Source organism: Gekko japonicus, unplaced genomic scaffold (genome assembly GCF_001447785.1).
Source record: "Gekko japonicus isolate JY-2015 unplaced genomic scaffold, Gekko_japonicus_V1.1 scaffold812, whole genome shotgun sequence".
In the NCBI taxonomy this organism is placed as follows: domain Eukaryota; kingdom Metazoa; phylum Chordata; class Lepidosauria; order Squamata; family Gekkonidae; genus Gekko; species Gekko japonicus.
The window spans coordinates 357482-367760 of NW_015176474.1; the positions used below are offsets into that span (position 1 = coordinate 357482).

General features: G+C 42.0%; 1 protein-coding gene across 1 annotated transcript in view; it reads left to right on the forward strand.

Annotated features, from left to right (window-relative positions):
• PXDC1 (PX domain containing 1) overlaps positions 1-10279 on the forward strand; it is a 45041-nt gene that overhangs the window by 29570 nt on the left and 5192 nt on the right. Inside the window, exons 3-4 of the mRNA XM_015427173.1 lie at positions 18-135; positions 5860-5971. Of these exons, the coding sequence (XP_015282659.1) occupies positions 18-135; positions 5860-5971 (230 nt within the window). The remainder of the gene's footprint in view (positions 1-17; positions 136-5859; positions 5972-10279) is intronic.

The window sequence follows — 10279 nt, forward strand, 5'->3', positions numbered from 1 at the left end:
TTCCTCTTTCCCCCCAGTACTCCAGATCTGAAGTTGTCCTCACCTTCTTCGAAAGATCTCCTTTAGACCAGGTGTTGAAAAATGACAACATCCATAAAATTCAGCCAACTTTTCAAAGTCCAGTTAAAATATCAGGTAAGAGGGATCAACTTGACTTCAGCAATAATGGGTAGTTATTGTTTCTCCTCCCTAACTGTATTGGCCAAAAGAGGGTTGCTTTCACTGTGGCCAGTGTGGTGGTTAGAGAGCCTAGGAGACCCAGTTTCGAATCCCCACTCTTGCCATCAAAGCATGCTGGGTAACCTTGGGCCAGTTGCACTCTCCCAGCCTAACCTACCTCAAAGGGTTGTCGTGAGAATTAAAATGGAGGAAAGGAAAACAACATAAGCCCTTTGAGTTGCCATTGGCAGGAAAGGCAGGGTATTAATAAAAGTAAATAAATAAATAATTTCTTGAAACAATAATCACTCAATTCTTGTTTTCTGTATTTCTTGAAACTGCTGCTTTATTTCACACTATCCTATAATTATTTTGTAAAATGGTTTACCATTCCAGATATGATATTTGGGAGGGAGTGCAGTCCAATTTTCTGTGCTGGTCCTACATAACATGATAGGCAACTAGGGTAGTAACACTTTCCAGTTGTGTCTCATGCTTCTGAACTGAGTTAGATGCTCCAAATCTCTGCCTGTTACCAAGTTTTCCATACTGAATGTTGAAACTGTAGATCTTGCTGTCTTGGTTGTTGTATTATTCCACTGCTCACACCCATTTTCATTCACTTTTCTTCTTGAGCAGATAAACATCTCATACTGTATTGTTATAAAGATCCCTGTTCTGTTAAATTTAATGGAATTTTTCGAGAATACCAAGAAGAGCCCAAGAATTAGGATGATCAATGCTGTTTACCACAAGCTATTCTCAGTATCTGTCAGTCTGCACCACAGGAATGAATGAACCAGTTTTCATGCTGATCAATTGACATGCCCCAAAGTAGGACTTCTTTGTACTGTTTACAAAGCGTGGGGCAGATTTGTCAATAAATGAACATGAAGGCACCACAAATCAAAATCCCAGGTCCTACCAGAATAGCTAGTGAAGTCTGCACTTCGCTCCATTTGATGTCCTTGATCAGGGCTTTGCTTATTAGTTTTCCCCTGCAGTATTCCTCAGAACGTCTGAACAGCTATTGCAAGGAATATTTCCCCTACAATATTATTGGTTTAAACATCTGGCTGGATTCATATGTAATCTCCCCTTGTATAGTCCAGGGTTCTTAAATTAGTACTTGAGTTCCTTATGAGAAGTTATTTTAAGTACTGAGAATCCCCACCAGTAGAATCCTGTCACAGAGTAATAATGCCTGACAACTCAGCAATAGCCTGCAGAAACATGCAAAATAAAGCTCTGAGATTTTCTTGTGAAGGAGGTTAGCCTGAGAGAGAATAACTGGTTCAGTGTTACCCAGGGAGCTTTATGAGTGAGTGGGGATGTGAACACAGGTCTCCCCAGCCCTAATACATTGCTAATCATGCCACCACATGGGCTGTTCTACTTCCTTCTGGTGGTGCCTGACAGGAGGCGGTGTAGTCCCCCCCCCCTCTGATGGCTAGGTGTAATAGAGTGTTAGACTTGTCCCAGGGATCCATGAAGCTTACTGGGTGACTTTAGGACCGTAAATGGTGAGGGGTGTGGAGACCAAGTCCTATGAGGAAAGGTTGAAGGAGCTGGGTACGTTTAGCCTGGAGAGGAGACGACTGAAAGGTGATATGATAACCATCTTCAAGTACTTGAAGGGCTGTCATGGAGAGGATGGTGTGGATTGTTTTCTGTAGCCCCAGAAGGTCAGACCAGAACCAGCGGGTTGAAATTAAATCAGAAGAGTTTTTGGCTAAACATTAGGAAGAACTTCCTGAAAGAGTGGTTCCTCAGTGGGACAGGCTTCCTTGGGAGGTGGTGGGCTCTCCTTCTTTGGAGGTTTTCAAACAGAGGCTAGATGGCCATTTGACAGCAATGCGGATTCTGTGAACTTGGGCAGATCACGAGAGGGAGGGCAGGGAAGGTTGCCTCAGTGCTTAGTTCTTGTGGTCCTTTCTTACACGCCCATGGAAAGGCTGATAGCCACTTTGGGGTCAGGAAGCAATTTTTCTCCAGGCTGGTTTGGTCAGGGATCCTGGAGGTTATTTGTCAACTTTTGGGTGTAGAACAGCAGTCACTGTGGTGTGAAGGGGGAGGTATTTGTGAACTTCCTGCAGAGTGCAGGGGGTTGGACTAGATGACCCTGGAGGTCCCTTCCAACTCTGTGATTCTATGAAATCTCTTTCCAGTCAACTCACAGGGTTGTTGAAAAGATTAAAAACTACGATGAGGGAGACAGCAATATACTCTTCCCACAGCTGCATGGGGACAGGAGAGGATAAAATGTAATAGATATTTAGTCTTTTACTTATCTTTATGCTTTCAGTGTTACTCAAGCCTTTCATACAAACAGGACTTTTGCTAGTTTAATGCTTAGGTTTGTATTTATCCCTTTTCCATTCCTATATGAACACTTGAAGTCTCTTTCAGGATAAAAATTCCTAGTGGTTTTGCTAGGATAGATGAAATTAAAGTTAATTGCTAAGGTATCTTTTGACTTTGGAAGAGGAAAAATCTCTGATCATAAGTCACATGAAAGGGCTTCAGGAGGAAGGGAAAATGCATTCTAGTATTCTGCTCACATTCCACAATTGAATCTGCTACAACAGTTTTTGTGGGGGGGGGAGATTTCGTATTCACTACAGAAAATTCTCTTCCTGCCACAGCCACGCTTCAGACTAAAGAGGGAAGCAACTCAGGCCTCCCAGATGGAAACAAATTTAAGTCTCAAATGGAAATCTCTTTCTGCCCTGCAGTCTTTTGTTGCTGAACATGAGTCATACTTTAAATGCACATCCTGGGTTGAAGAAAGCAATGGGGGAGGAATTGACATAAAATAAACAGTGCTTGTGTGATGGTCAACTTGGAGCAAACCAAAAAACAGATTGAAATCCAGAGTAATTCTCATTTAGTCTGAATGAAGTTAATGAAAAGATGATGATAATGATGAAGAAAAGGAGTAGGTTTTTATACCCTTTTTTCTCTACCTTCTCAAAGCAGCTTACAATCTCCTTCCCTTCCTCTCCCCACACCTTGTGAAGTAGGTGGGGTTGAGAGAGCTCTGAGAGGATTATGCCTGGCCCAAGGCCACCCAGCTGGCTTCACGTGGAGGAGTGGGGGATTAAACCCAGTTCTCCAGATTTGAATTTGCCTCTCTTAACCACTACACCACGCTGGCTCTCAGCATTCGACTGTGTGGGCACTTACATGAAAGAAAACACTCACCAAAATAAATAAATAAACTCTACACATCCTGGCATATCACAAAGAAAGGAAGAAGAGAAGAGGTTTTTATACCCCACTTTCCTCTACCCTAAGGAATCTCACAGTGGCTAACAATCACATTCCCTCCCCTTCCCCACAACAGACACCCTGTGAGCAGTGTTCCCTCTAAACTGAGTTAGTGTGAGCTAGCTCACAGATTTTTAACCTCTGGCTCAGACACTTTTGTCTTAGCTCAGGAAGGATGGCTCCAGAGCAAACTCATTTATGCAGTAGCCAAATCGCTCGCTCACAACTTTTACGTCAGTAGCTCACAAAGTAGAATTTTTGCTCACAAGACTCCACAGCTTAGATGGACCATTGCCTGTGAGGTAGGTGGAGCTGAGAGAGAGCTGAGAGAACTGTGACTGGCCCAGGGTCACCCAGCAGGCTTCATGTGGTGGAGTGAGGAATCAAACCCAGTTCTCCAGATTAGAGTCCACTGCACTTAACCACTACATCATGCCGGAAAAGATGCTTTGAAAATGAAAATAATAGGCGTTTAAGTTATAGTCATGTCAATTTTAAGCCATGAGCAAAATGTTTGGGGGTCACAGACTAACATTTCTGACTCTGAATTGCTCTGCCTAATTAGAGAAATTCTCTGTTATTTTTGCATAGAAATGTAAGGGATGAGGAAAAGCCTTTTATTCCATTTCCCCCTACTAAAAAGCCATGTTGCCTAACTGTGATAATCCTTTCAAGATGCTAGAGCTACAGTGCTCACATTAACTGAGCTCTGGGAAGTTTGCAGACTCCGTCATAACTGTACCTGTAAGAAGAAAAATTAAACCATAACAAGTCAAAAGCCAATAATGTACAAAAACGTAATAATACAAATATATAACATACATATTTCAAACAATTGAAGAATAGTAACTGATAAATACAATTCAGAGTTCAGATGATTGGTGATGATATCCAAGTGTTGGATGACATCCATGGATAGACTCATCCAGAGAGCCATAATGGTTCTTTCCTAAAGGAACACTCTTCATAAATTCACATGTTTAAGGATTTTTACATTATAAAGCCAACTGTCAGAATACACAAAATAAGAACTTGTGAATTGGATCTTTATGCATCTTCTGCAGACAGACCTAGAGTTGTCAAAAGACCTTCAGGGATCATTTCACATGATCTTTTGAACAACTGTCAGCTGTGGTTTCGAGATGACTCCCACTGTTCTGTGGTGGTTCTGAGCTAATTGTGTGAAAACCTTCTGCTGCCCATCAGCTACCAAGCTGAAGCCAGACTGGCATTTCCTATGCTGCTGCATTCTTTTCCGCATTCTCATTTTCCTTGCTTGTAAGTTCCTCTTTCTTCCGGTGGCAGGGGGTGTCTCTTCTACACGTGTTTTGCTCCCTCTAGGGGTTGATTCAATATTACATCTGTTTATGTCCAACATATCTTCGTGCCGATTTAAACCGCTGGTTTAACCTGAAGAAACAGGAACTTGCAAGTGAGGAAAATGAGGATGCAAAAAAGCCAGATGTGATGCAGCCTGAAAAAAGTGATTGAGGCTCAGATCAGTGTGGATGTCCAATGTATAGGGGTAATGCATATGAAAGTCAGCCCAGATTGAATAATATTTGCAGCTGCTACAAGTTCAAATAGTTGTGTCCGTGTTCCCTTAATTTGTTTCACGTGGGTTGTGTTTGAATGGTGTTATACAGAGTAAATTCAGGGTAACAAAACTGCTGTTCAACTGGATTTAGACACACAGGAAGGGCTCTAACTGCTCTCCCCCCACCAAATCTTTACCTTTCAATTTGTTCAAGGATGTTTATCTCACCAATGTGTTGCAACCTGGGACTATGTCAAGAAGACTGTTAGACGTGACCACACAATTCTTTTCCTTTAAAAACCATTCTAGAGGGATAGCCTCCTTAGTCTAATGTAGCAAAATTAAGACAGGAGTCCAGAAGCAGAAATAGTCAGTCAGTACTCTAAGCCCTGGATTTTGTTTATTCCCTTTTGATCAGTGGCTTCTCTTTGTGATGCACCCTTTGCCCCGTTCTGCTGGATATTTCACCAGGCCTAATGGACCTACTCTCCTAGGCATCTGAGGAAGTGAGCTCTGGCACACAAACAAAAACTTACGCTAAGGTAAATGCTGTTAGTCTTCAAGGTGCTACTGGACTCATGTTTAATTTCCTTTTAGGTGAAATAAAATAGGCCTGCCATTTCAATGAAAGGTTAATTGAATGCTGAGCCCTCCTCAAAATAGATTTCCTAAATTTTCTATTCCTAAAGCTTTCCCTGATGAGTAGAAATGCTTGTAAAAAAATACATGGATTTGGTCTTCTTCTTTTTTTTTTTTTAAGAATTGGCTTCTTTTGACTCAATATGTTTTCATGACTTGCTGTATCATCTATTAGGGAACAGTCAGTTCTGTCTGTCTTTCTGGATCTAGGCTGTGGTTTTGATGTTTCACTGTCACCTTTCCTTCTTCCACAGAAATCATGCGCTCTAATGGGTTCTGTTTAGCCAATACTGAAACAATAGTTATTGACCACAGTATACCAAATGGAAAAGACAAACACTCAGATGTAGATTCAGCAGAACACTTGTAAGTATACATGATATTTTAATATACCCGTCTTTTTGGATTGAAAGGTGAAAAAGGCCAGTGTGTTTTCCCATACTAATGAGACTAGACAATTTAGAAGAAAGTGGTGGGTATGGGGCAGGGGGCAGAAATTCAGAAAGGAATGGGAGTAGGTATGAGGCAGATAACGGGGAGAGAAGATCTGGAAGTGGGGGACGATGGGGAAATTACGAATTTTAGCTGGGTTCAAGGAAGCGGTCCAAATCACTACTAACAACTGGAGTAGAAATTCCTTTCTTTATTGATTGACGATGTTCAAGGAAAAGCATCTATACCTAAGGAAGTTCAAGATGCTGACACTGTTGGATGATTCATCTATTGTATTTATAGCAAGTTTTACATCACAAGAAGGCAGTAATATACAACCAATCAATACATGCCTACTCAACGCTGCACTAAACCAATAGAAAAGCAATCTATACTGCCTTCTTAAAGTACATTTAACAATACTACTACCTTATCTATGGTACGCTACTAGCACAATATGAACTGCTGACTGCTATAGTTTAAGGAAACAGGATCTGTTAGTTTGCCCTATGAGGCAAGGAATGTGGACTTTTGGAGACTTCAGCTAAAAACAAAGATAGCAGTGCTGGCTTATCGCTGGAATGTGGACTTTTGGAGACTTCAGCTAAAAACAAAGATAGCAGTGCTGGCTTATCACTGGGTTAAATGATCCTCTACATAGGTAAGGTAGTAATATTGTTAAAAGTATGTTAGGAAGGAAGTATAGGTTGCTTTTCTATTGGTTAAGAGTCAGAGCAGGGCTGAGTAGGCATGCATTGATTGGTTATATGTTACCGCCTTCTTGTGATGTAAAACCTGCATCAAGTACCGAAAAATGAACAATGTAACAGTGTCAGCATCTTGAACCTTCTTAGAAATAGATGCTTTCCTTAATCATGCTCAGTCAATAAAGAAAAGAGTTTCTACTCCCGTTGTTAGTCGTGATTTGGACCCCTTCTTTCAACCCAGCTAAAATTCGTAATTTCCCCATCAGGGAGCACCAAGAAGCCAGACCCCCACTACTACCTCCCCACCTCTGTTTTATCCTCACAGCAGCAACCAAGTCACTTTGGGTCCCCCGTAGGGAGAAAAGTGGTGCATAAATATCTAAACAAATACCATCTGTAAAATTTCACTGGCCTATTTTGGTTAAAAATAATGCTTACTCATCCCCATGGCAGTATTCTAAGACGGACAGTCAAACATTCACTCTTTATCGCATCGGGAAATAAGCCATAGCAACAACACGCAACAATTCCATCAAAATAAGAACGAGAAATTTTCATAGAATTTATTTTATTTTATTTTATTAGATTTATATCCTGCCCTCCCCACATAGCGGGCTCAGGGCGGGTTCCAAGCATGCAGATCTGCAAATAATGTAGATTTACAATTAAAACATATTCATCAATACAATACCCATTACACACACTAAAATCACTAAAAACACTAAAACATACAATGTGCCTCAACATATGATATTAATTCCAGCGATGTTGTAGTTCCAGTCGGCTTCTAGGATCTGCGGTCACTGGGGGAGGGGGGCAGATCGAAGTGGATGCCCACTGCCTCAACTTAAAAGCCTGGCGGAAGAGCTCCATCTTACAGGCCCTGTGGAACTGTAACAGGTTCCGTGGGGCCCTGCTCTCATAAGGTAGCTCATTCTACCCGGTAGGGGCCAGGGACTACCAGGAGATGCTGGTTCATAGGACACAGTGTTCTGTGGGGCTCATATGGGGAGAGGCGGTCTCGAAGAAATTATAGTATGTAATAATAATTTAAAGTATCACAAAATAAAACTGTGATAATATATCTTACCGTCTGAAGGCTACATGACCCAGAGTGGAGCAATTAGTGTGCAGGTCAACCGTGCTCCTATCACTCTGCCTCATCTTTATGGTGATAGCAACAATCCTTGCCATTTGGAAAGGAATGGATTTATCCCTGTCTGCCAGTAGTAATAATAGTTTATCCTGATCTGACCTTCCTGGGAAACAGGATATAATGGTGCTCAGAAATCTTTTGCGTTCAGACTCAAAATCTTGGGCACCAGAATGTGACATCGGGATAAATCTTTGATGGACCTATAGGCACAAGAGCTCTTCCACTATATTGCTGTGGCCTTCTAAAATAGCAAATGGTAGAATATTGAAGCATGCCTTAATGAAAGCCTTCCTCTGCTGTGTTCATAATTCATTATATCAGTAAAAGTACTCTGGAAGATTGCTCTGAAATTTTTGCTTGTTTGTTTGACCTTTACTGCTGAAAGGTATCTTTGAGCATATAAATATCAGAATGTATTTGAACGTGCCAAAGAAGAAGAGATATCAAAACCGCAGTCCATTTGTGTCTCTCGATCCCTCTTCTTATATGAAATCCAAAGTTTAGGGTCCAAAGTCCTTACCATTTTTCATTGTGATGTGTGGTGCAGAGAATTCACATGTTAAATATCACTTCAGTATAAGACAACATGGAGCTATTAAAAATCAAGTCCCTTGTTTACAGCAATGCTGCACAACTTCGTGTGTGATGTTGTTGGTTTTTCATTTATTTTCAGGCTGCATAGCTCTCCTCTGTTAGTCTGGAATGCATAATGCCCCCTCCTCTTTTTTAATGGTGAATGAACTATATTTACCCCTCACCATTAAGACTGCCCCACATGGAGAGAAGACAGTGCGCTATTCATGCTTGCTGATTTGGAGGGAGTACTTGTTTAGTGCTATATAGCCCTGACCCCGGGTAGCCCAGGCTAGCCCCCAGTCTCATCAGATCTGAGAAGCTAAGCAAGATCAGCCCTGGTTAGTACTTGGATGGGAGACCTCCAAGCAGTGTTCCCTCTAAGCTGCGTTAGTCTGAGCTAGCTCACAGTTTTTTAGCCTCCGGCATTTTTGTCTTAACTCAGGAAGGATGGCTCCAGAGCAGACTAATTTATGCAGGAGCCGACTCACCCGCTCATAACTTTCATGCTAGTAGCTCACAAAGTAGAATTTTTGCTCACAAGACTCCACAGCTTAGAGGGAGCATTGCCTCCAAGGAAATCCAGGGTTGCTATGCAGAGGCAGGCAATGGCAGACCACCTCTGAACTTCTCTTGCCTTGAAAGCTCTATGGCAGGGGTGGCCAAACTGCAGCTCGAGAGCCACATGCGGCTCTTTCACACATATTATGTGGCTCCTGGCAAGGCAGCTGGGGATGCGGAGGGGAGGCATGCCCCCCCATCAGTCTTCCCTTCCCCAGCCAGTGTTCCCCTCCCTGGGTAGGCTTGAGGCGGGGGGGGGAGCAGAGAAAGAAAGCAACTTTAAATGTGTTCTCAAAGGGCTCCCCCACCCAAGCCTACAAATATCATTGGACAAATAAATATTATCAATATCTATTTTTACCCCTTCTGTTTTTATTTCTGGCAGTCTCATTTAATGTTACTAAAAAGCAAATTTGCATATTTTTCAATAAAAACATGTCTGTAATATTTGTTCATGTCATGTGGCTCTCAAACATCAGACGTTTATTCTACGTGGCTCTTACATTAAGCAAATTTGGCCACTCCCTGCTCTATGGGTTCGCTATAAGTCAGCTTTGACTAGATGGCAAAAACAATCTGCCAACATTGTTGTAATGACAGGCTTTTGTGCCAGGGGAGCAGTTGAAGGATAGAAGCCATATTAATAGTCAAACAGTTTTCATAGATAGTTCTGTTCTGTTGACAGTCTAATTGTCATTGTAGGAGAAACTTGGGAAGCTCTGCTGTGGCAGGTGATTGATGAGTCACTTAAATAATGTTAATTAGTTACAGGTAGCAGTTTCTTCAAGGATTTTAAATATTTGCCGCATAAATATTGAACTCTCCATCTGCTGAGACCACAAGAAGAAGGAAAAGAGAGGGATCAGAGAAATACTGAGGCAAAAAAGAAATCTTACAGCTCAGGGGATTGGTGAATTGATCTGCAATTGCTAGTACAGGGATCCCCAGTCTTTTTGGGCCCATGCGCACCTTTGGAATTCTGAGACACGGTGGTGGGGCCAACCTCAAAATGGCTGTCAGGAGAGGTGGGGCCAATCACAAAATGGCTACAGCAGGAGGCAGAGCCCCACACGTGGAAAAAGCCCAAGTGGGGGGGGGAGAAGAGGGGTAATTTTAACAGATGGACTGGGAAAAAGAAGTGAGAGAGAGAATGAAACCAATGCTATGGTGGCATCTGCTAGGGAATTTTTTTAAAAAAATCTGCACAGTCAATCACATGTGCAGTTGTTGATTGGATGCCCTGCT